At 37.6% G+C, this 27630-nt stretch overlaps 1 protein-coding gene across 5 annotated transcripts in view; it reads left to right on the top strand.

Moving 5' to 3' along the window:
* Positions 1-27372, top strand: part of ATRX (ATRX chromatin remodeler) — a 241168-nt gene extending 213796 nt beyond the window's left edge. For all 5 annotated transcript variants that reach the window (XM_075539142.1, XM_075539143.1, XM_075539141.1 and 2 more), the window contains 5 exons: positions 20968-21117; positions 21842-21967; positions 22693-22788; positions 23324-23452; positions 24435-27372. In XM_075539142.1, coding sequence (XP_075395257.1) covers positions 20968-21117; positions 21842-21967; positions 22693-22788; positions 23324-23452; positions 24435-24713 — 780 coding nt within the window. In that variant the 3' untranslated portion in view covers positions 24714-27372. The remainder of the gene's footprint in view (positions 1-20967; positions 21118-21841; positions 21968-22692; positions 22789-23323; positions 23453-24434) is intronic.
* Positions 27373-27630: the final 258 nt, after the last annotated feature.

Below are 27630 nucleotides of genomic sequence, written 5' to 3'. Positions count from 1 at the left end.
CTCAGGGGACTCATACCTGTCCTTTTGAGTTTGGCTTACCTCACTTAACATGATTCCGTCTAGCTCTTCCCACGAAACGACGTGTTTCATGTGATTGTCTGCACTTTTCAGAGCTGCATAGTAATCCATTGTGTGTGAGTTTACTAATCCACTCATCTATCGGTGAAACTTAGGCTGTTTCCAAGTCTTTACAATGGTGAATTGTGCCGCAGTAAACATTGGAGTGCAGATGGTCATGTTCTATTTGTTGCTTCCACCAGGTATATGCCCAGTAGAAGGGTGTCTGGGTCATAAGGTAGTTCAATTTCCATTTTCTTTAAATATCTCCAGATTGCTTTCCACCAGCAGTGGAGGAGGATTCCTACTTCACCACAGCCCCTCCAACACTTGTTGCTCTCTGATTTGCTGATCCTGGCTAGCCTCAGGGGTGTTAGGTGGTATCTCATGGTTGTTTTGATTTGCATTGCTCTTAGGCTAAGGACCTGGAACTCTTTCTCATGTGGTTATTGGCCATATGGGTCTCCTCCCTAGTTAAAGTTTTTTTTCAGTTCTTTTGCCTACTTCCTTAGGGGGTTAACAGTTTTCCTCTTTTTGCAGGTCATGATAGTGTTGTAGATTTTAGTACTGAACCCTTTGTCTGATGTGCCATTACTAAAAATTCTCTCCCAATCTTTGGGTTATCTTGTCACCCTCTTGGTGAAGTCTTTCGAGGTGCACAGGTGCTTATTCTTATTAGATCTCATTTGTCGATTTCCAGTTCACCTGTGTGTGTACCCTTCCCTGTTGCAGTGAGCCTGTGAGTTCCCTGGGCCAGTGCTCTGAGGTTAGTCACAGCTCCCTCCTTGATGGTCCCGATGGTTTGGGGTTTAACTTCTAGGTGATTCACCGTGAGTTTGTTCTTGTGCATGGGGTGAGGTAAACATTTTGTTTCATCTTTCTACATGTGGATATCCATTGTTTCCAGCACCACTTGTTAAAAAGGGCCTCTGCTTCCCACTTGATGGTTTTGGGACCCTTGTCGAAGACCAGTTGTGTATATGCTGATGGTTTTATTCCTGGGCTTTCTATTCTTTTCCACTGGTCTCAGTGTCTGTCGTTGTGCCAGTACCATGCTGTTTTGACCACTGTAGCTGTATAAAAGGCATCAAAATCGGGTAGGGCGAGTCCTCCAACTGTGTTCTTCTTCTTGACGAGTTCTCTGCTAATTCTGGGTTTCTGCCCTCGCCATATGAAATTCAGTGGTTCAAACCTACCAGCCGCTCAGAAACAGAAAGTAAGGCTATTCACTCCCATCAAGATTTACAGCCTCTGAAACCCTGTGGAGCAGTTTCACTCTGTCTTACACAGTAGCCATGAATCGGAATTGACTGTTAGTTGGGTTGGTTGGTATGTGCTAAATATTATGCCAGGTGCTGGGGATTTTTATAAGGGGGCTTAAAAATGTTCGTGGAAAGATAGAATCAAAAGATAATGAAATTTCTCCATGAACTTTTTCAACGTCCCTTGTATCTTTGTATCCTATCTTCATAGCCTATTAAACTAGTAGAAAACTTATAACTGAAAAGTTAATAGGTTATTTCTTTTATCTATAAAGTAAAAATAGTTCCTAACATTCCGTTTATTCAATGAGTGTTTACTAAGTATAAGTCTACTGTTTTAAATTTCCCAATTCCCATGATCTCATGTAGCAATTATTTCCAGTGCTTCAATGCTCCATCAGAAGACATTTTCTGCAGTCTAAATCAAATGTTCACCAATGGAATGTTGCATACTACATCTTGTTTGCATACCACATTCTTAAAAGAACCTAATACTCAAGGCAGACTTATTTTATATTATTTGGTTTTAAGAAGATTTTAACAGTTTTGGGGGTTTAAGGTTTAAGGATTAACTCGGGCCAATAATTTCAAGGGTTCATTTATTATTTAGGACTATAGGACATTTGTAATCCTTGTGAATTTGAAATTCTGTTCTCCATTTTCCCCAGTCTGGTCAGGACCCTTCTATAGAATCCTTGATCAAAATGTTCAGTAGGCAGTTACTGTCAAATTATTCTGACCTCATGGAACAGGCAGGAGTAGGAGTCGTCCTTGGAGGCAATTAGCCACACATTCCTTAACCTCCTATTTTTGATGCTCCTTCTTCCTCTGATGTCTCTTCCTGCCCCACTATCACTTTCCTCCTTCTTTTACCTCGTAGTGCTTCATCTCTACTAGTTTGGTGTTGCTCTAGTACTCATGGGATCTCTACCCTCTCCTAGATGCTGGTTCCACTTCTGTAGTTGTTCCCCTGTCTATGTATTATCTTATTTAATCCTTATGACCTTTTCCAAAGGCAAGTATTATTTATTTCTATTATGCCAATAATAAAATATTATATCATAATATTGTTTTAATTTCCATTTATTATGATATATACTGATCCAGGTATGCAGATTTTTGGTTTCTTTACATTGAGATTTAATCCATATTGACGATTCCGGCCTTTGCTCTTAACCAGTAAGTTCTTAGTCCTCTGTTTTCAGCAACCAAGGTGTGTCAACTACATATCACAGATTGAAAATGATTCTTCCTCCAAACTTGATGCCACACTGTTCTTCATATAACCCAACATCTCACATTATTTGGTAGGAATTCAGACTGAATGAATAGGGTGCAAGGATACAACCCTGATACACACCCTTCCTGATTCTAAATCATGCAATTTCTTCTTATTCTATTCCCATGAATGTCCCATATTTGTTCTCTCTTTTTAAAAATCATTTTATTGGGGGCTCATGCAGCTCTTTTCACAATCCATCCATCCATCCATCCATCCATCCATCCACTGTGTCAAGCCCTTTTGTACATTTGTTTCCCTCATCATTCTCAAACATTTGCTTTCTACTTGAGCCCTTGTTATCAGCTCCTCATCTCCCCTTCTCTCCCCGCTCCCCCTCCCCATGAACCCTTGATAATTTATAAATTATTATTTTGTCATATCTTACACCATCTGATGTCGCCCTTCACCCATATCTCTGCTGTCTGACCCCCCAGTGAGGAGGTTATATGTAGATTCTTGTAATCTGTTCCCCCTATCTGTACTTATCAGTTCCTATTTGTACCAGTGTACCTCCTCCGGTCCAGCCCGATTTGTAAGGTAGAATTGGGATCATGATAGTGGAGGAGAGGAAGCATTGAAGAACTAGAGGAAAATTATATGTTTCATCTTTGTTACATTGCACCCTGACTGACTTGTCTCCTCCCTGCAGCCCTGGATGTCCAGTTTCCCACAGAGGGGCCCTGGATCCCCACTCTGCATTCCCCCTCATTCACAATGATATGATATTTTTTGTTATTTAATGCTTGATACCTGATCCTTTTGACACCTTTTGATCTCACAGACTGGTGTGCTTCTTCCATGTGGGTTTTGTTGTTTCTCAGCTAGATGGTTGCTTGTTTATCTTCAGGCCTTTAAAACCTCAGATGCTATATCTTTTTATAACAGGGCACCATCAGCTTTCTTCACTACATTTGCTTGTGCACCCGTTGTCTTCAGCGATCTTGCCAGGAAGGTGAGCATCTGAGGACTGCTGAATTGTTAGAACAAAGTGTTCTTGTGTTGAGGGAGTACTTGAGTAGGGGCCCACTGTCCCATCTGTTTCCTTAATACTAAACCTATAAATATATGTACATAGATCTATTTCCCCCTATCGTATATAAATATTTTTCATCTGTATATGCTTGTATTTAGATCTCTATAACTGCCCCTTACATTGTCCTTGATCCAGCCCTGCCAGACCTCCTTGCCACTGATTTTGGATCGCTTGTTGTTCCCTTGTCCCTGGATGTGTTAACACCCACTTCCTTTCCCCCACTTCCCCCTCTACTATGTCCCCCCAGGATGAGGAGCTGTCATCCTGTTGTTCTCTCTTCCGGCTTGTTTATCCTGCTTATTATCCCTTCCAGGTAGACATGCAGCAACAACAATATGCACCATCACAAGACCAAGTACAATGAAGAAACAATAGAAAATAAAACAATAGCTACAACAACAACAAAAACCTATAAATAGTTCAATGTCTACTTGTTGTCCTTTACGAGTGCTTTCCAGTCGAGTCTCGTAGGGTGCCATGCCCTGGCCCCACATCTATCCCTGGGCACTCTATTGTTCAGCTCCCCCCGCTGCACTCCTGCACGCCCCCTGTGGCTGGCTTCGATGTAGTGGGCTCATGGCAGGTGTCTCTAGTGTTGTTCCCAATGGTTCCATGGATCAATGAGGAACGCTGTGTCCCAAGGTGGGACCAGTCCTGTGATCATTTCTGCGCATTGCTGCTTTGAACAGAAACATTGTCCTCAGAGTTTGGTGAGCCAGGTTCTGCTTCACTCTCTTTTTTGTTCTCCTCCCTCCCCCGTCCTTGCCTCCTGTGTGCTCTGATCAGACAAGTCCTTCTCCTTGAGCTGTAGCTTCAGTGTTGTCCTCTGAAGTAAATTCTTCTTGTGGGGGGGAGGGGGCGGACAGGGTTTGCTGTCCACTTAGTTGGTAATGGGGCCGGCCCCTCAGGTCTCTATCGGTTCTCTGCTTCATGTCAGTGTGTTGCGTTTTTGTCATGGAGCACCGGCTTGAATTCGGGTCCCTCTTTACCTGTGGAGACATAATCAACTCCCTCCCCCTGTTTGGATTAGTGCCCTGTTCCCCCGGCTACCCATGTCTTTATTTTTTTTTGACACCCCCCTCCCATCTTTTTAGTTGGCTACCATATGTATCCCTGAGTTTAGTCTGGCCCCTGCCATATTAAAGTAGCAACTCTGTTCTTCAAAAAACCAAACAGACTACCATCAAGTCAATTCTGACTCATAGCAACCCTATAAGACAGAGTCAATAGGACTGCCCCGGTGGGTGGTTTCGAACTGTTGTCCTTTTGGTTAGCAACCCAGTGCATAACCACTGAACCACTTAGTCTTCTTTACTTATGTTTGGCACTGAATTTATTAAGCTTCAAGCCATAAGTGTGTATAGTATAGTGGTTAAGAGGTGGAGGTCTGGAGTAAGACCAAGACTACCTAGGTTTGATTTTTTTTTTACTTTAACTACTTCTCTGTGCCTCAGTTTTTCCATCTATAATTCTGAGAATCTTATTTCCATTATTTTTAAAAATCTCATCCTCTATTTGATGTTTGTCTCTTTTGAGATGTTTACTATCTGAATGCTGTCTCTTCTCCTTCTATCCTTCTTCTAGGTTTTCTTTTGTATTTCTTTTCCTTTCCTACTAGCTCCTGGAAGAGTGCTTTTTTCTTATCTTATAACTCACTACTTTATTCTTCAACTATATCTATCCCTCTTGCTATTTGTACTAGCCACTGGGTTATTTATTGGAATTATTACCTACATCTCCAATATTTTATTTTTTTCCTTTAAAATAAATAATTAAAAAAATGAAAAATGTTAATTATTTTGTTCTAATTTCATATTGCTAAAGTCTTTGCTTGTTTGATCTCTTTTAGAAACTCTACTTTGAATGTAATATACCAATTTGCTGTCTTCCTACGCATGTTTTGTGCATGGATGTTTATTTAAATTCCTAGACTCCTACTTCCCTTTTCCTTGTATAGTTTCAGCTAGGTTGATTTGAGAGGAGAGAGCCATGAGCCCATACTGGTTTACCATCTCAGAAATTTCCGTAGTAGTGGGATTATACTAATACCTACTTCCTAGGGCTATTATATAAAAATTAAATTTTATTTTTCTATGTGAATTTTTTATAACCTCCATGAGTCAGACAGAATGAACTTCACTATATCTGATTTAGTTTGTTGGGTTTGGGATTTTGTTTGTTTTGTCGTGGGGGAGTGGCAAGTAATATGCATTCAATTTTGCTTTTAAAAAATCTATCGAGAACTGATTTAGTAATTATGGAGCAAAAATTAGAATGCTAAAAGAGGAGCAAGAGAAAAAGGAAGTCCCTTTATCGTTATATAAATATTAAGATCAGTAGCAAATCTGTTAGCCCCAGATATGCCTGTACAGACCATGGAATAGGGTGAGGGCAGCAATAGGTATCCAGCCTGGCTCGAACTTGGGCACCGTGACCTACCCTATCATCTTTTTTAATTGGAAGTGCCCCTAGCTTGAGGATGGAAACAGGACCAGATGGTAGATGGAATCGTCTGTGCTGAAACATCAAAGTTCCAAAGTTTCTTCTAGTTCTAACATAAGTTGGTCCTACTGGCTCATTGTGCTTTGCATTGTGGGTAATGAGAGGTATGGTTTAAGTATCAACTAAAGACATTTTAACATGCATACATTCTCAGAATAGGTAATAACTTAATGTGTCTTACGGTCATGGCAGCTATATCTCTAGGATTGTTTAAGATAGTTCTGATATCAGATACTCTTTCCTGTCAAACATAGAACATCGTTTTAAGGTAACCCTTCACTTTGTTTGGAAATATCTTGTGGGGTTTTTTTTAGTGTATTGCTTTGTAATTTTTTAAATGTCCTTTAAAAATTTTTTTTTTAAGTCTCTACCTTTTGGGAGTTGAAACTGCCACTTTGGACTAGTAGTCCAGGGCTTAACTGGTTGCACTATCCAAGGGCTCTTGTGTAGGTAAACTAATTACAATGAAATAAAATGTTAAATTCAGTTCCTCCGTCACAGTTGCCACATTTCCAATGTTCACTAGCCACACATGATAGTAGCTACCATATCAGACACACAACCACTGACTGCTTCCATCATTGCAGAGAATTCTATTGGACGGCAATATATTAGAGCCTACATTTTAAGAGTAATATCAAGTAATTCTATTACAAAGTTATTACTTTTGTACATATAAAATTCATTTAAATTTAATTCTCTCATTACATTTTATCTGAAATTCAGAAGTCTAGCACAGTTATTTTTTGTTCAGTTGATTACCTCCAGTAGGCATCTATATTTCTAGCAATCTGGTCATGAAATTGTCTAATTAATTATAGAATAAAACCTGGAAGAAAGGCCTCCCACTTTTCTCCTATTTTATTTTAGGGAAGTTTGCAATGAACTCCCATATTGGAATGATCAATGTAGATGATTGAATTAATTTAGATACTTGATTACCATAAACAAACAAACAACATCCAATCCACTGTCATTGAGTCAATTCTGACTCATGGCAACCCTGTAGGACTGCTCCCAAGGTTTTGAAGGCTGTGAATCATTACTAGTAGAGAAAGCCTTGTACATTAATGTCCTAAAGTATGTTACTCAATTGACGAACTGATTCAAATGTAAGTCTTTTGTTTTTTAACACTTTTAGAACTAGGACCAGCAAAAAATTAAAACTGTGATTCTTAGAGGAAAATCCTTTTTTTAATTGTTTTATTAGGGGCTCATACAACTCATCACAATCCATACATATATCAATTGTGCAAAGCACACTTGTACATTCATTGCCCTCATCATCCTCAGAACACTTGCTCTCCACTTAAGCCCCGGCATCAGCTCCTCATTTTCCCTCCTCCCTGCCCCCTCTCCCCCATGAACCCTTGATAGTTTATAAATTATTATTTTGTCATATCTTACACTGTCCTACGTCTCCCTTCACCCACGTTTCTGTTGTCCGTCCCCCAGGGAGGAGGTTATATGTAGATCCTTGTAATCGGTTCCCTTGGTTCCCCCTTTCCAACCCACCCACCCTCCACCCTTCCGTTATCGCCACTCTCACCACTGGTACTGAAAGGATCATCTGTCTTGAATTCTCTGTGTTTCCAGTTCTTATCTGTACCAGTGTACATCCTCTGGTCTAGCCGGATTTGTAAGGTAGCATTGGGATCTTGATAGTTGGGAGTGAAGGGGGAGCATTTATGAACTAGAGGAAAGTTGTATGTTACATCATTGCTACACTGCACCCTGACTAGCTTGTCTCCTCCCTGAGACAAGATTTGCCTACAGATGGGCTTTGGGTCCCTACTCCACACTCCCCCTCATTCACAATGATAGGATTTTTTTGTTCTGATGATGCCTCATACCTAATCCCTTCGACACCTCGTGATTGCACAGGCTGGTGTGCTTCTTCCATGTGGGCTTTGTTGCTTCTGAGCTAGATGGCCGCTTTTTACCTTCAAGCCTTTGATACCCCAGTTGCTGTATCCTTTGATAGCAAGGCACCATCAGCTTTATTCACCACATTTGCTTATGCACTCATTTGTCTTGAGCGAGCCTATCAGGGAGGTGAGCACACAATGATATAGTTTTTTTGTTCTTTGATGCCTCATAATGGATCCCTTCAGCACCTCGTAATCATGCAGGCTGGTGTCCTTCTTCCATGTGGGCTTTCTTGCTTATGATCTAGATAGCCTCTTGTTTACCTTCATTTTTGTCTTTTCAGTTACTAATGTCTGCATTATTATTATTTTGAGCCCTTAAAGAAATACAGATTATGGGAGAGATTTTGGCCAATATAAGACATACTCAACCGTATTTATATCATTTAATTCTCATTTTTTATAGTGTGCATTTTTAAATCATTTTATTAGGGGCTCATACAACTCATCACAATCCATACGTACATCAGTTGTGTAAAGCACATCTGTCCATTCTTTGCCCTCATCATTCTCAAAACATTTGCTCTCCACTTAAGCCCTTGGCATCAGCTCTTCATTTTCCCCGCCCACCCCACTCCCCCCTTGTCATATCATGTCATGTTTTTGTCATATTTTACACTGTCCGACATCTCCCTTCACCCATTTTTCTATTGTCCATCTCCCAGGGAGGAGGTTATATGTAGATCCCCCCCCTTTCCACCCCACCACCCTGGTATCTCCACTCTCAGCACTGGTCCTGAAGGGTTCATCTGCCCTGGATTCCCTGTGTTTCCAGTTTCTATCTGTACCAGTGTACATCCTCCGGTCTAGTCAGATTTGTAAGGTAGAATTGGGATCATGATAGTGCGGGAGGAGGAAGGATTTAGGAACTAGAGGAAAGTTGTATGCTTCATCATTGCTACATTGCACCCTGACCGGCTCATAGATTAATACTCATTTGTAATACTCACTTTGAGCTTTATACTATGTGAAAATAAAATGTCACTAGAATACTTAAGTGCCATGTAACCCACTAAAATTATGAAAATGCCCATTACTTATATTTGCAAAGTAGCTATAGAGAACTGAATGAAGTTCAGTAGCTTATTTCTTAATGCTTTATTTCTTTTAGATATAATTTGTACTAGATATTTGCTTTTATTCCTATTTTGTATCACTTGTATTTCCTTTATAGCACACCTATAGTTGAATTGGATATAACACTGTTTTTGAAACAAGGAGGTAATGTGAACTCTATTGTATACAATATGAAATATTCTAAAATTGATTGTGGTTGTGATTGTACAACTCTTCTTAAGATGATTGAACTATTGGATTCTATGACTTATTATATTTCCAATAAAACTGTAAATTAAAAAAATGATTTAGTTCCAAATCAGGCAATACTTGCAAAACTAACATATAGAAAGTAACTACCTCCACCACTCACTGCCACTGAGTAAATTCTTACTCAGTAGTTTGAGGTTCTAAATCTTTATAGGAGCAGAAAACATCACCATTTTCCCTCAGAGCTGCTTGTGGTTTGGAACAGCTAACTTGATAACCAAGGGTTATTCAACACTGCCCCCAGGGTCCTTTAAAAACTACGCAGCCCCAAATCTGACATCGAGTCAATTCTGACTCATAGCTACCCTGCACCAGGTTTTCAAGGCTGCGAATCTTTATAAGGAGCAGATATAGCCTCATCTTTCTCTCAAGTAGCAACTGGTGTGTTTGAACCACTGACTGTGGCGTTAGCAATCCAACATTTACAGACTACCACCAGGGCTTTTTGGGAAAACAAAAACAATGCTCAACTCACTGCCATCGAGTCAGTGCACTCATAGAGACCCGACCGGCCTGTAGGTTTCTGAGACTAGAAAGCCCAGTCTTTCTCTTGTGAAAAGAACAAGTCATGTAAAATCTAGAATCACAGCCCTCTCCTTCGCAGTGGCATGTATAAAAATGATAATAAATAGCCAATTGTTTACGATTATATAACATCTAGTTTTTTAAATGTTTACATGAAGAGAAAACACTCATATTATGGGAGCCTGGCTTTTACCCTTCAGTAAAGTCAGTTTAAAAAGTATGCCTTTTCTTTCTTTGAAAGTGTCAAATTTATAAAGATGTTGTGTACTCTAGACCCCAAAATCTGATATATAGTAATATCTGAACTTCATTCAGTAGTTCTCTATAGTAACTTAGCAAATATAAGTAATAAACATTTTCAGAATTTATATGGCACTTAAATATTCCAGTGACATTTTATTTCCACATATTATAAAATGCAAAATCAAAATGATGATCAGCAAAGTATTTTTGAGTTATGGCAAGTCCTGCTTTCCAGGCAAAGCCTTGATTGTTTTGTTCGGGATAATGTTATAATGTGTTTATGGTTAAAATCTACACAGTAAATGTTCCCAATTAACAATTTCTACATAAATTATTAAACTGGCTACATTTTCCACAGTGTGTCATTGTAATTCATTCCATTCTTGTTGTACCATTTCCAGTATTCTGATTTGTCTTGTTTGTTTTATTTTCAAGCTGAATTTCAGAATTAACAAGTTGGCAATTTTTGTCAGGTTGCAAATACTTTAAACTTCTAAATAAATGAACAAAGTTTATTATTAATTATTGAATGCTTTTTTAAAAAAATGAACTTTTAAAGTTTGCTTCTCCCAGCTGGTAAGCTTTTTCGCTCATTGAAGGAAAAAAGAAGTGTAGACAAATAAAAATGAAGGTAGACATTTGGATGTAATCTAAACCTCATTTTCATGACTATTGGCCTAGTGATTATATGAGTCAATTATGTTCCAGGAAAGTTTTAAATAATAGTGCTACTATAGCAACTAGTTTGTGTGTGTGTGTGTGTGTGTGTGTGTTAAAGAGGAAAAAAAGCCTCTGCTGATTGATGTATTGAATATTAGAATGAAAAATTTCTTTATTAACATTTATAACTTATTCTGGACTTTCCATACTTTTCTGCAAAGAAATGTTCTGTTGTACATATTCTTTTGCCCTTTTTGTTGTATCATGTTTCTTAATGGTGGTGGTGTTAGGTGCAGTTGAGTTGGCTCCAACTCCTGGTAACATTAAGTACACAGCAGAACAAAATATCACTTGGTTCTCTGTTGCCCTCATAATTGTTCTTAGATTTGATTCCATTGTTGCAGCCACTGTGTCAATCAGTTTTGTCAAGGACCTTCCCCTTTTTTTGTGGCCCCTCTATTTTACCAACTATGATGTCCTTCTCTAGGGACTGGTTTCTCCTGACAACACGTCCAAACTATGTAAGACAAAGTCTCGCCATCCTTGCCTCTAAGGAGCACTCTGGCCTTACTTCTTCCAAGACAGATGTATTTGTTATTTTAGCAGTCCGAGGTATTTTCCGTATTCTCCATCAGCACCATAATTCAAACGCATTGATTATTCTTCAGTCTTCCTTATTTAATGTCCCACTGTCACATGTATGAGTTCTTAATTTTATGTTGCAGTTAATCTAAAGGGGGGAAATCAGAAAACAGTTTGTGTTAGAAATGCAATATCATCTTCCTTGTAGAAAGGAGAGATTTTTGCTTTTCTACTTCTGAACTGTATAAATCAATTTTATCCCTATAAAAATTAACTTATTTTGTTAAAATGAAGAGCATGGCAACCATACTTATCTGAGTCCTTGAGTATTATTGGCATAATCATTGTGTGAACAAGTGGTTTAATTACTATATTAGAATTTAATCCATTAACCCATTTCATTGTAGATTTGGTAATAATGAAAAAACTAGAAGTGGTATACCTAACTTAATAAACTCTTGAGTGAGATAATTGTTAAATAAATGATAAAATGTATCTATGTGATGTAAGTACTCTAGTCACTACAAGTAATGGGTTATATTTAATTTCAAATGATGTCCACAGAAAGATTTGAGAGGGAAAAAGAACTATATAACTCACAATCCCACTTTTTGGTAAAAGTATATATAAATGTAATCATGTTTAGAGAAATATATAGTTTATCCCTAGGTTTTTAAAAATAAGATGTGCTGTTTAATTGTAAATTTTATTTTTAATTCTTTGAAAATGTGTAGTAACTAATAGAAACAGTATGAATTTGGGTTTGATAGGAGAGAGGCTATGTTTTGAGTAAATTAGCTAAAACCTTTTTAATAATAGGAAACGCTTACATGTGATTGGTTCACAGTTTAGTAGTTTGGCAGCCCTCTCAGAGTTGTTGTTGGGCAGAAGCTGAAGCTCTCCATACACGGACTTTAGTCACTTGAACATATTTTATTTGATAGGACAGATCTCGAATCTAGACTTAGTAGGGAGGAGCCCAATCAAAGGTTTTTAAAAATGGGGCATCCTGAAGTTGGAAATGGTAAAATCATGCTTATGAAGTTGAGAGGAAATATACTGGCCTTTTACAAGTTTATCTTTGAGAAATTCCTTTGATTCAATTTATATAATTTTTAAAAACATTTTATTAGGGTCTCATACAACTCTTATCACAATCCTTCCATATACATACATCAGTTGTATAAAGCACATCTATACATTCTTTGCCCTAATCATTTTCAGAGCATTTGCTCTCCACTTAAGCCCTTTGCATCAGGTCCTCTTTTTTCACCCTCCCTCCCCGCCCCCCTCCCTCATGAGCCCTTGATAATTTATAGCTTATTATTTTGTCATATCTTGCCCTATCCGGCGTCTCCCTTCACCCCCTTTTCTGTTGTCCGTCCCCCAGGGAGGAGGTCACATGTAGATCCTTATAATCGGTTCCCCTTTCCAACCCACTCACCCTCTGCTCTCCAAGTATCGCCCCTCACACCCCTGGTCCTCAAGGCATTATCCACCCTGGATTCCCTGTGCCTCCAGGTCCTATATGCACCAGTGTACAACCTCTGGTCTAGCCAGACTTGCAAGGTAGAATTCGGATCATGATAGTTGGGGGGAGGAAGCATCCAGGATCTGGGGGAAAGCTGAATTCTTCATCGGTGGTACATCACACCCTGACTGACTCATCTCCTCCCCTAGACCCCTCTATGAGGGGATCTCCAGTGGCCGACAAATGGGCTTTGGGTCTCCACTCTGCACTTCCCCCTTCATTCACTGTGGTATATATTTTTTGGATATTGCCTTATACCTGAGCCCTTTGGCACGTCGTGATCGCACAGGCTGGTGTGCTTCTTCCATGTGGGCTTTGTTGCTTCTGAGCTAGATGGCCGCTTGTTCACCTTCAAGCCTTTAAGACCCCAGACACTATCTCTTTTGATAGCCGGGCACCATCAGCTTTCTTCGCCACATTGGCTTATGCATCCGTTTGTCTTCGGCAATCGTGTCATGTAGGTGTGCAACCAATGATATGATTTCTTGTTCTTTGATGCCTGATAACTGATCCCTCCGGTACCATGTAATCACACAGACTATGTATAATTTATTTTACTAAAGAAAATTAGCGTGCTTTTTTTAAACTTCAAAAGCTATGAAAGTGTTAAAAGTGAAAAACAATAGACTTTCTTAGACACCCTCCTCATCCCTTTTTAAGATTTCCATTTTTATGTAAGAACATAAACCTGGGAACTAGAACCATGCTTCAAGAAAACAAGCATGCTCCATAGAGTGACAGAATGACCACTGAATGAAGGTTAGACATCTCATCCCAGCCAGTCGTTAGGTGTGTGACTTGGAAAAGTGATTGCATCTCTGTATCTCAATTTACACTGATTCTAAGATGATAAGCTTAGATTTGAAATTACAAGGTGCTAAGGACTTAATAAAGACCCCTGGTAGCATAGTGGTTATGCTGACTGTGCAAGGTCAGCAGTTCAAAACCACCAGCCATTCCACAGGAGAAAGATGAGGTTTTCTACTCCCATGCATAGTTAAAATCTTGGAAATCCACAGGGCAGTTCTACCCTATAGGGTTGTTATGAGTTCAAAGGGACTCGAAGGCAGTGAATTGGTTTTGGTTTTTGGTTTAAGGACTTAATTGACGAAGCTCCCTGATAACTCGGAAATTTTGTTTAAAAATTGAGCAAACCGTGTGTGCATGTATTTCTAGAAAGGCTTTCCCTAGTGACAGAAAATACTAATAGATGTGTGACTCGTGATATTTACAATTGAAGAATAAACACTACCTTGGCATAATATTTACTTTCCAAGAATTAAATGTGTCAATTATTCCTGCTATTCTCCTATCACCCTGGTACCCATTTGGGCAGAGAATAGTTCTTCCATGCTTAATTTACAGTCATAGATGAAGTTATTGCCCACCATTATTAAGAGAACCTGTGGATTCAGTTCCTAGTACGCTGGTCTCTTTTATTGCTTTCTTATACAAATGTAGTAATTTTGATTCTGGTTGATTAAGAACCTCACTTATCAGACAAATTGGCTACTAATCGTAAAACATGTTTACCTTATTTAATTGGTGACTTATAGAACCAGAGGACTTTTCTAATTATATTTGGCATGGCTGTTTGCTAAAAATATTATTCTGTGTCATCTGATTTTATTACATACCATTCTTTTGAGTCGTGCTTGAGGCAGGAGAACATGAGAGGCACACATTCAAGGAAGCATTCTACAAAGAGGCTTCAAAAAATTCATGGATAAATTCCATTCTTTCCATTCTATTGTGCCATGGTATTTGGTAAAACCCTCACACGTTTAAATTTTAGTAAAATATATTTAACCTAAAATTGGACATTTTAATTATTTTAAGTGTACCATCCAGTAGTGTTGGTTACACTGACAATGTTAAACAAACATCATTACTAGTTGGCTCTAAAGCTTTTCTTCACACTAAAGTCTGTGCCCGTGATCTTTAGCTCTGCATTCTTCCCTCTTCCAGCGCTTGACAACCACGGGTCTGTTTTCTGTCTTTGGATCCTTCATGAGTGGTATGTAAGATTTGTCCTTTTCTTACTGACCTCATTCCGTTCGCTATGAGCACAGTGTTTGCAAGGTGCATCCCATAGCATGTATCAGTCTCTTTATGACTGACTAATAGCCCATTTTATAGATGTACCACATTAATAAAAAGCCTGTAAGTTAGGTGAAGGTTTATAGATCAGATCACTATTTTTCAGTTAAACAGTTTATCAAACACCCTCCCCACCCCCACCCCATGACTCGCCTGTTTCCCTAACTTTATTTTTGCCCATCTCCCTCTTATGTTAACTAACACTTGCCTACCCTCTTCCCTTCCCTTTCACCTCCCACCTCTGGCAACCACAAAAGTCTTTTTTGTTTTGACTTTAAAACATTGTTAGTTTTTATAACAATGGTCTCATGGAATATTTGTCCTTTTGTGATTGACTAATTCACTCAGCATCATGCCCTCTACTAACATCCATATTGTGACCTTTTCCACAAATACATCAACATTCTTTAATGTTGCTTAGTAATGTGCCACTGTATGCACATCCAAAGTTTAGTCATTCTTTTACTGCTGGTGTCTTCTTGGCATTGTGGATCGTGGTGTGACTCACATGGGTGTGCATTCAACTGTTCATGCTAGGCTTCTTATTTCCTTAGGGTATATACTAAGTAAAGGGATAGCTGGGTTGTGTGGTCTTTCTATTTCCAATTGTATCAGGAAACACCATACGATTTTCCACAGTGGCGGTATTTTTTACAGCCCCACCAGTGGTATATAAGGATTCCAGTTTGTCCATATACTCTCTAGTGTTTGTTATTTTCTCTCCTTTTGTTTTTCACTTTGCTATCAATGCTGATATAATGTAGTATCTCATCATTAGTTTTGACTTCCATCTGTCGGATGGCTAGTGATTGCAAGCATTTTTCTTTTTTTAAAAATAAGGAATGTTTTTTATGTAACATCTGCTTAGTTGGGACTGGAATAAATATTATCCTATAAAAATCTTTCCACTTACACATTAGAGAAAGCTATTAGAAGTTTTAAGCGTACCCATAAACTGTATAAGGGGGGAAATCACAAATCCCTTGATATAGTATATCTAATTTCTTTCTTATAATATTTGTCTTATAAAGGTCAGTGTCAACTTTTTCGTCTCTCCTTTGCACATTTTTATTGAGAACATATACTTGTTCTTTTCATTTTTTGTATTTATAGACACATAAGGATAGTTGGTTCCTGATAGCTTTCATTACTTTCCCCCAAAATGTGTACTCTAAAATATAATATATTGGTCCCCCAGCCCCCTTATTTTCAGTTCTGATGTTTTCTTTAGGGAAGACAAACGATGTGCATATTATTACTGATTTTTCTCCAGTGCAAAGTATATGTTGGCTGTCTCCTCTCAGGTTGGTTCATATGCAAAATTTTGAGTGGCTTTTTCAAATTAACATCATAGTCTTATATCATTAGGAGAAGTTCTCAACCAGGATAATTGACAGAATTTTGTTTTCCTCCAGGATTCAGTAAGACAATAGCTGTCAAAAACCATATCTTTCAAATAACTTATTTTTATTTGTTTGTTTGATAACCAGTTTATTCCCATCCCTCAATTATGGTGAGAAGGAAATCACCAGGCTTATTTCCTGTATAGATCTCAATGTATTTGGGGCTTCTGCTCTCATCCATAGACTTCTGCCAACCGGAATCTCACAATTTAAGCTCTGATACTGTTCTCTCCTTTAGCTTTGGATTATATCATTTACAATCCTTGCCTCTCAGATGTTGGTATGCTTCTTCCATTGGACTTAGTTGTCATCTTACTTAAACGACTGTCTGGTGAGGTAGTTAGTTTATTGTACCAACCTGGCTGATAAACACATGTGGGGTTAATTGAAGAGTGGAGGGATAAATGGCTCCATGAGTCTTGCCTTTCTAGTTCTCGGGTCTCTTGCTTTCTGATGGTCGGACCAGGGTGCTGCTGCCTTAGCCAGTTCCCTGCTTCACCTGGCAAGGTTCACTTCCTGCAAGACATCCCCGAAGAGAAGCTGCATGGACCTACCCTGATGCAGCCCTGGGTGCTGGAGCACCGTGTGGAGACGCCTGCCAGCACTGAGATGCTTACACGCTCACTGACTCAGCTTTCCTCCTGCAGTCGGCATCATTGCGTGTGTTTAGTGAGATGGAGTAGGACTTTGTGGATTGGTGTCAGACATATGGGTTACTGTTGGACTTGTGGGCTTGGGCAGCACTGGGTTGGGATGCTTTCTTGATACGCACTTAACCTTTATGTAAAACTCTCTTATACATGAGTTTCTGTGGATTTGTTTCTCAAAAATACCCAGACTAACACATCTGGAAACAAGCCTTTAAGACTCCAGACACTATTCTTTCTGATAGCCATCTAATTTCTTCACCACACTTTTCTATAGCTCTTATGTCTTCTGTGTTTCCTTCATGAGGGCAAGTGTCATGCAGGGCCACGTGTATAGAACTAATTGTTCTTAGATTGGAGATTGTGCAAGATCAAAATCCGTTCCTCAGTCTAGCTGCCTCTGGTTTACCTTAGAGATATGTTTGTTCATTTATTGTACAGAAGCTTATGGATCATTCCTCAAGCATAAGGAACTTCTGTTTATAGTGTTATTGATTGAGCCCATGGTACTAATTCTTAAAATACTGTTGAGAGAGGGAGAATGAACCAGTGCAGGCTAACTACTTACTGCAATACCTAGGTTATTCACTTGTACAAGATAGATCTTTACATGGATGGATGCTATTTGTTACAAACAATGAAGTTGGTTGTCAGGCAAAATGTACAATAATATTCGCTGACAATGTCAGTTACGGGTCTGCCAGAATAATACATCTTAATATAGCAAGTAGGGAATTGATGTACTAAGGCAGTGTTGGTCGGCCCACTGACAGTTCAACACTCTTGGTATAGCTATCATCTGCTTCTTCACACACCATGTAATTTCAGTCTTAAATCCTCAGGTTATAGGAGTGGTTGAGGTAGAGGCTAAGTCACCTAGCGGAGTTTCCACAATTAATCCCTCTGGTATGGACTTGCAAGCATGTTTTGTGCCTTGAAGAACCAAGTTTCAATGCCCAGTGCTCTATGGCATTTGGCTTAGGTCCCCAGGGGGTGTGCAGCAACTCAGGCCAATGTGGCTTATTAGGTGCATATTTTCAGGCATACTTTCCCATTAGGGCTCTTAAAAGTATTGTTAGTCTTTTCTTTCTCATATTTATTGGCCACCTGAATGTCTTATTTCATGTCCTCTGCCCATTTTAAAAATTAGGTTATTCACTTTTTTCTTATTGAGATGTTAGAGTTTTCTATAGAGTTTAGAGGTTGGTCCCTGGTGAAATCTTGTGAGGTACATAAGAGTTTCCAGTTTATCCCAGTGTGTTTTTCACTGATAATCTTCAGAGTTCTAGGGTTACATTTAGGTCTTTAATCCATCTTAAATGCATTTTGTTCATGGAGTGAAGTTTGGATCTTGTTTCATTCTACTACAAATAGAAATATAATTTTTCCAGCACCACTTGTTGAAGAGATTATTTCTTTCGCATTTAATGTGTTTTTGCACCTTTTCAAAAATCAGTTGTCTGTGGATGGATTTATTTTTAGGGTTTTATATTCTGTTCCATTGATCTCTCTTTGTACAAGTACCTGACAATTTTGACTACCATGGCTGTGTGGTAAGTTTTGAGATTGGGAAGTGAGAGGCCTACTGCTTTATTTATCTTTAATAGTCCTTTGTTTATCCTGGGTTTCTTTCATTTCCATATGTAATTGGTGATTCGTAGTTTGTCAGTCCCTTTAAAGAATAATGCTGGGATCTGGTATCATATTTATAGGTTGCTTTGGGTAATAACATTTTAACAATGTGTTAAGTCTTTTTATCCATTAATATAATATATTCTTCTATGGTTACTTGTAATAGTATCTTGCAGGGGTTTTTGATTTGTTTGTTTGGGGTTTTTTTTTTTTTGGTTATATGTACCACGTTTTGTTTATTCATCTGTTGGTGGATATTTGACTTGTTGTTTGTGCCTTTTGGTTGTAGTGAATAATGCTGCTGTGTACAAGTGTCTGCTTGAATCTCTACTTTCATCTCTTTTGGATATATTGCCAGGAGTGGAATTGCTGGGTCCTATGTTGTATTTAAATTTATGAGGAAACCCCAAATTATTTTCCACATTGATTGTTTTATCATTTTCACCAACAATGGGTAGGGTTCCAATTTCTCTACATCATTGCCCGTATTTGTTATTTCTCACCCCCTTTTAAAAATGCCTTCTTAATGAGGTTTTAATTTGCATTTCCCTAATGCCTAGTGCTCGGAGTCCCTAAGTGGTACAAACAGTTACTCCTGCAGCTACTAACTGAAGAAAAGCCTGGCAATGTCTGGATCTCACCTCTACTGTACCCACATTCAAGCTGCCCTGAGTCAGAATCAATTCATTGACAACTGGTTTTGTTTTGTGTGCATAGTGACTAATAACATTAAGCTTCTTTCCATGTAGGTTGCATATATTATTTTTTTAATAGTTTATCGATATAATTTACATATCGTGCAATTCAATCATAGTAAGAGTTGTGCAATCGTCACCCTAGTCAACTTTAGAGCATTTCTTCTTTCTTGTACTCATTGTTGGTAAGACCCCCTAAACTCCTTTGCCATGTCCCTAGGACATTATTCATTCATTTAGTTTGAATGAATTTACCTATCCTGGATTTCATACACAGAAAACCAAAACACCCATCAGCAATGACAAAGTGAAAGAGAAAAACCTCAATCAAAAAGAAAGCTGATGATGCTTGACCTCATTAAGAGATCACTGAAGATGTGGGTGCTATTAGCAAAGTGTGATGAAGAAACTAGAATGGAGCTAAGCGATCAGAAATAGCATCTTGGGTCTTAAAGGTTTGTCTGAAAACAAGCAGCCATGTAAATGAGGTGTCAACTAAGTCTACAGACTGGCCTCTGTGATTCAAAGGTTATAAATATTAAAATCCAAATCAGAAGGAGGGAATGGTATCAGAACTTAAATTGTAAATACTTGATATGCAGAAGGGTCCGCATATGTATTGAGTGTCTGATGAATCTCCTCTGACCATAGTCCAGGGATGTGAATAGCCGTGTTATCAGACAGAGAGCATTGTCACATTGATTATGGCAGATGGACTTAGGTGAAGCTGTAACGTGTTATGTATTGTGGTATAAATACATAGATTGCTGACTTACACAGATTAAAAAGTCAACTGGCTTTTATGTCAACAGTGAGGGTTGAAGATAGGGCAAAACTTGCAATAACATTCATTCACAAAGGTAGAACCATGCCTACTAGACTAACGCCATTAAAAAAGCGAAGAAAGGATGAAAGTAGTAAATACATGGTAGCTGCCATTCTTTGGAGAAGGTATCTTAAACCAAAGGCCATTGGCCTCCAATTCTATAACCCTGTGATAGCATTCATCTTCTGCTTCTCAGACTAGGGTGTTTCAGATTTCGGTCTAAAGGACTATTTCAGTTCCTTAAATCTACAGGTGAGTTTAAGGCCAAGTCCACTTCATTTAGTAGGGTTTCCAAATCAGACCTTTCTGGTGTTGTCTGTGGAGGATGTTGTGCACCCCAAAAGGACAAAGTCTTAAGTCCCAGTTGTCTATAGCACTCAGCCTGTGTCACCAAGGGCTGGATACAAAACTAGTCAAAAGTGCCCACTTAGGAACATAATATGAGGCATAGTCTCCCTTTGCAGGGGGTGGCAATTATAAGTAATACTAAATATTATTCCTAATGGCCGGTTTTCAAGGTGTATAAATAAGGGGATACTACATAGTTCCTGGGTACTAGGCAGGCATATTATGTTGTTGGGAAACATTATCTTCTTAATGAATGAGTGAATATAGGCAAACTACCTATGAAGTTTGTCAAATGTTTCATTTTTAAATCGAACAGTTGATCATAGAATTACAGAGATATGTTGTGGAGAGAAAATAATTTTCTATTATTTCAACCTCTGAACAGGATACCATACTTGCAGAACTTCTTCAGATACATAAAGAACACATAGTGGGATATCATGAACATGATTCTCTTTTGGATCACAAAGAAGAAGAAGAACTGACTGAAGAGGAAAGAAAAGCAGCGTGGGCTGAGTATGAAGCCGAGAAGAAGGTAGTTTATTCAAAATACCTTTTAATTTTTTCATTTATATTAGTTATTGGAAAGAGCACTGAGCAATCTTTGGAAATAGTCCCCAGATAAGAAACTTTTCAGGCTTTGGCCCCATTTCTCCTGAGCACTTAGGAAATTGAGACATTGCATGACAGTGAAGCCACATCATCACCCTTGTTGAACATAACATGTAACAAACAGAAGAGCTTTTTGGAGGTAGGAGTAAATATTACTTTAGCCACATATACTATAAAAGCGAAATTTAGACTGCGTATCAGAACCCCCAAATATTCCATTATTGGACATTAATGTCAATTTCCAGCAGCAACTTTATTTTAAATAATAATCATGTCTGTTTTAGCTACAAATCCACTTAAACCAAAGTAAGCCTAAGCATGGGAAACATTATCTTCTTAACACCTGAATCCTTTTTAAACTCTTAACTCATTATGCCAGATTTCTTTAACATTAATGTGGTGTTAGAATTCTTAGCCACTTTCTGTGAGAATTTTTAGAAAAAAGAGTAAACCTTCAGGGGTTAAATCCTTCTGTGTAATAAGATCTTGGTTTCAGGTCACGAAAAGTGTGTTTTGTTTGTGTGTAGAAGAGTGTTAATAATTTCCTAGATCTGAGACTGTGGATTCTTTTCTAAATTAGTAGGTGATGTAGAATTTCTAGTTTGAAATCACAATGTGGAAAGTACTTTTTTTTTTTTTTTTTTTAGGGCCTGACCATGCGTTTCAACATACCAACTGGGACCAATTTACCCCCTGTCGGTTTCAGCTCTCAGACTCCTTATATTCCTTTCAATTTGGGAGCCCTGTCAGCCATGAGTAATCAACAGCTGGAGGTAAGTGTTGAAGTACAAAAGTAGTTTAACGTAAACTAAAGGCAATTTCAAGTGCTCTGTTCTTGGTTCTCTCTGCAAGAATATCACATTCTCCCAAAAAATCACTTCTGCATAGACCAAGAAACCTTTATTAGCTGACCTTTTTGAACCAACATAACCAAAAAGGATCAGGCCTTGAATTATTATAATTTGAATTGTTTTAATTAGCCGGAAGTAGGACAGCTGACCAAGTGAATAGGAAAAGAGCATATTCTTTGGTAAAATATTTTGATTAAACAGATTGTTTGCTTAATGTTTGAAGGAGTATAAATACATCAGTCTATATTCTTATGGAATGTAGATGTACCATCAAGTATATGATAGTGCCAAGTATTATGAAACAAGTGGTTTCAAAGTAGAGTTAATCATGAATTTAATACTTAGGATTAGATTTTATCATATTAACCATTTAATAATGTAATTGAATCTTTGATTTTCTTTTTAAAATGTGATTATGGATTCTGGAGCATTATTGGTAAAATAAAACCCAAACTTTTGTCTTCCTAAAAAGCCCCTTTTGGCCTTCCATGACTTTTATTCTGTTTATGGAATCTGAATTTTGTTGTCCTTCTGGATTAAAGTTTTAAAATAGACTTCTGTAAGCTAACAAAAGGAAGGGTCCCTGGACTTTAAAACTGTACTGTCTTGTGCGTGCCATGTCTAACTTGCTTCTTGCATTCTTCTAGGATCTCATTAATCAAGGGCGAGAAAAAGTTGTGGAAGCAACGAACAGTGTGACAGCAGTCAGGATTCAGCCTCTGGAAGATATCATTTCAGCTGTTGTAAGTTAGTTGTCAGTTGTCCTTCTCCCGCCTCCAATTTGTGCGGCTCCTTTTATTTGTCCTCAGTTACTTTCTGATTTAGTTCCCTATGTCTGTGGGCAAAACATGATTCTTGTAACTTGATTTATAATAGTAAAATACTGACTAACTTAATGCCAAATAATTACTTTTATAGAGATGTTGGCACAAAAGAGTTAATTCTAAAAATTGAGGAATCAGTCACCTGTAGACATGTGTACAGTATATATAAGCGTTTTAATTATCATTTACAAACAGTAGACAACTTAGTGTCTTATTTTTTGTCATTATGTTCTTTTAAAAAGGAAACGTTTTTAAAAATTTAGAAATCCTGAATTTCTTTTAGTCCCTGAATTATTTTTCTCCAAACCTACTGCAATAAGGAATAAGTGGAAGTTTTCATTTTCTTTTTTTCAAAGGAAAATATAATTTTTATTATATAAAAATGTAAAGAATATACATTTTCTTTCTTTGTGTTCAACTCCCATGTTCATAAATAAATGCATAATTTTTTTAGTGGAAGGAAAACATGAATCTCTCAGAGACCCAAGTTCAAGCATTAGCATTAAGTAGACAAGCCAGCCAGGAGCTTGATGTGAAACGAAGAGAAGCCATCTATAATGACGTATTGACAAAACAACAGATGGTAAGAATTTTCTTGAATTTATAATAAGGGTCTTTTTGTGTTGTCTGTGTCAGTGACCAGCCCCTCTCTGGTTATTGGATTTTCTTAGATGAACTTTTGTCAAGAAACCTGTAATGTCAAATAAAGATAATGTATTTGGTTATAAAGTAGCAACTTACAAAATGGGTTTCCTTGAATCTTATATATGCTATGTTTCTTTTTTTATACATATGGTACATATCTAAATAGTGATCTTTGCTAGTATTGTACTACATTTACCATTTTTAACAGGTTATTTTCAAATGTAGTTTGCGAGTAAAAGGTAAACTATGGGTAATATGACCATATATCACAAGTTCCTGCCAAGTTATATAATTCTTTAAAAAGACTAGCTCTCGCATGTTCTAGGATTTTGACTCATCTTTTCCAGCATTCTCCTTTGTCAGCCATCTGTCTTCCATGGGGAAATTTCAACTCTTGACACCACAAAATCAATTTCTGTGATGTGAATTATACTTCGAAAGCACCACAGAGTTGGTGTAGTTTTAAATTATCTTGGGAAATTTGAGACATTACGGGTAGTAATCATTCCCACTGCAAGTATGCTTTTCTATTGGGTATTTGTCACTTTAAATGTGTATAGGTCTGTCATCATGTGAAATATTCAAATGAATGGTAAAGAAAGGAGACCTCATTAAAAAGTGTCATAAATATTATTTGAGATTAATCCAGTGTAGGACAGCCTACTATGACAACTAACCTGAAAGCTGCTTGCAAAACAGTAGTGCGATCACTAAATGAAGTTAGTCCTAAATGGTGTTACTAACTGGTTTGTTCAATATTGGTCCTGTGAATACCACCGAATTAGTAATGGTGATGAAAATAATCATGTGCTTTACTCTTGGTACAGTACCCCCTTAACAAATGGATTTTAACTCAGATATAGTACTTACTGCTTTGGGACAGGTCATGCACTTTTAACATCTCCCTTTCCTCTCTATAGTTAATCAGTTGTGTTCAACGGATACTGATGAACAGAAGGCTCCAACAGCAGTACAATCAGCAGCAGCAGCAACAATTGACTTACCAGCAAGCAGCATTGGGCCACCTCATGATGCCAAAACCTCCAAACTTAATCATGAACCCTTCTAACTACCAGCAGATTGATATGAGAGGGATGTATCAGTCAGTGGCTGGTGGTATGCAGCCCCCACCATTACAGCGAGCACCACCCCCAATGAGAAGCAAAAATCCAGGGCCTTCCCAAGGGAAATCAATGTGATTTTGCACTGGAAGTTTAAAGGATTGTTAAAATCATGAAAAGATCTTTTATTTTTTTAGGAATCAATGACTTAACAGAACTCAACTGTATAAATAGTTTGGTCCCCTTAAATGCCAATTTTCCATATTAGTTTTTAAAAGTTTTTTTTAATAGGGCATACCATTTCTCCCTGACATTTGTCAGTGATGTTGCCTAGAATCTTCTTACACACATTGAGTACAGAAGATAATACAAATTGTTTTCAGTGAAAACAAGTTTTTCCCTACAGTAACAGCTCCACAGGTTTCCTCTCTCAACTTTTATGCCTGCTTTTAGCAACCATGAAATTACAGATTTTAGGAAAGAATACAGATTTATATATTCATTCTTTACAGATAAAAACACAGCTGAGTTCTAGAGTTGATTCCTCAAGCTATTAGATACTTTTGTACTTAATCCATTTCTTGACTAAAGTAATTGAAATGGTCTTGATTTTCGTTTGATTGAAATCCGAAACTGGGCTCCTGCTATATATCATCTCTGTGATTGAAATGTTAGAAACTAAAGGTTATCTTTGACACAGAATTGTGTGCAATATTCTTAAATACTACTGCTATACAACGGGGAGGAGTCTTGCATTTATCTTAGCATTGTATAAACAGCCTTAAGTACAGCCTGAGAAGAGAATTCTTTTTTCTTCTCTAGTCTTTCTGCCATTTTAAAAAATTTTCAGTTCTATGTGCTGAAATAATTACTGGTAAAATTTCAGGGTTGTGGATTATCTTCCACACGCGAATTTTTCTCTCCTGGCACTAATATAAAGCACATCTCTTAACTGCTTGGTGCCGGTGCTAGTACTTCATCCTGTTGCTGGCAGTGGGATGTGGACTACGAAAATCAAATTCTAGCATTTTTTAAGGAGGTTAATGCTAAAATGTGGTTAAGTTCACACCCTGTTTTATAAAACAACATCAAAATGGCAGAACCATTGCTGACTTTAAGTTCACGTGAGGAATGTGATTCAACAGTTCCCAGTGGTGTCAGTATTGTGAAATAATTCCTCTTAGATAAGGATCACTGGTTTCCATTCTCTTCTCCTTTGCCCTCATAATGGTGTTCTTTTCTCCTGATGACCCTACATTTTCTTAAATAAATGATGTTTCAAAGTTTGGGGGTTGGGTGGGTTACTTTTAGTTTAGATTAGGGAGGCATTTTTCTGATTGGTGTTTCCTTATCTGATATACAAAGTTTTACTAGAAAATCATGACATTGTCTTTTTTTTCTCAAGCTAGGTTTATAAAAATGAACCATAACTTATTCATATATAATTTGGTTACTTGAATTTCTAAATTGAAAGGCGATTAGACAGAGGGAGTCAACTCAACATGGCAAAACCATTTTTGAGATGGTGATATAACAGGTAGTGAGTAAGTAGAAACAGCGAAGGAATCCCAGAACAAAAATAGAAAGCTGGGTGGAGGATTTGCTCTAGGTAGCACTGGGTTTGAATAAGCATTCTTGAAAATGGTTGTGAGTTGTTTGGATGATAAGAGAGTTCCATTTGTACCTTAAAAGAACTAGTGAAAAAACATCTATAAAGCACTAGGTTTGTGATAAAGAATTTATAAGATTTGGTCGTGTAAAATGGCTGAAAACACCCTCAGCCCATTTCTTACTACCACTCCAACTTCCTCTCCCCCTCGCCCCCACCCTCATGGTGAGATGTTAACAAATATCATATATTTGGATATTATGCTAGCCATATAATAAGATTTATTTAATTGGGGGGGGTTCAGATGTGCATTTACTTTTGATGAAACGAGAAAGCAAGATTTATAAATATTTGAAGGCAGTAAACCGACCATCTGTTATCAGTTGGTATTTCTATAGATCCAGAATACTTTAAACCTGATTTACGAGACCTGGGGGTTTTCAACATGGTCTAATTATTTGCTCAAAGACATAGATGGGAAATTTGAGGCAGCCTTCTATATTTTTTTTCAACATAGTTGAAACTATGGCTTAAATAATAACACGTAGAAGGATTCATTGGATATGAGGGTTTGAAGAAAATTGGACCACTTTGCATATTCTTCTCACTTGACATTTTAGCTACATAATATGTACTTTGAGTATAACATCAAGCTTTAACAAATGTTTAAAGACAGAAAATCACAGTAAAATACTAAAAAGGCTCATTTTTATATTTGTTTTAGATGTTTTAAATAGTTGCGATGGCTTAAAAATAACCATTTAAAATGTTGCTTGTAATACAGTTTTGCCTGCTAAATTCTCCACATTTTGTAACCTGTTTTATTTCTTTGGGTGTAAAGCGTTTTTGCTTAGTATATTGTGGTATTGTATATGTTTTGTCCCAGTTGTATAGTAATGTTTCAGTCCATCATCCAGCTTTGGCTGCTGAAATCATACAGCTGTGAAGACTTGCCTTTGTTTCTGTTAGACTGCTTTTCGATTCTGTATTGAGCATCTTAAGTACTGTAGAAAAGATGTCACTTCTTCCTTTAAGGCTGTTTTGTAATATATATAAGGACTGGAATTGTGTTTTTAAAGAAAAGCATTCAAGTATGACAATATACTATCTGTGTTTTCACCATTCAAAGTGCTGTTTAGTAGTTGAAACTTAAACTATTTAATGTCATTTAATAAAGTGACCAAAATGTGTTGTGCTCTTTATTGCATTTCCACAGCTTTCAACGTCTGTACATATATTGTCTCATAGAGAATGTACGTATAGCTATTGATGTCCTATTTAATGGTGGTTCTTTTACGCGTGTCGTTATGCTACAAAGTTTGCTTTTTTAATGTTACATACTAAATTCTGTAAAAGGAAATCTCTAACTTCAAAAAGAATTTACATCCACTAAGCCTAGTTGTCTTTGTGTTAGTTTGGATTGTGTTTGTAATCCAGCACCATTGT

Source organism: Tenrec ecaudatus, chromosome X (genome assembly GCF_050624435.1).
Source record: "Tenrec ecaudatus isolate mTenEca1 chromosome X, mTenEca1.hap1, whole genome shotgun sequence".
NCBI classification, from domain to species: domain Eukaryota; kingdom Metazoa; phylum Chordata; class Mammalia; order Afrosoricida; family Tenrecidae; genus Tenrec; species Tenrec ecaudatus.
The sequence above is the reverse complement of the archived record's forward strand: the minus strand, read 5'-3'. Positions and strand labels throughout refer to the sequence as shown.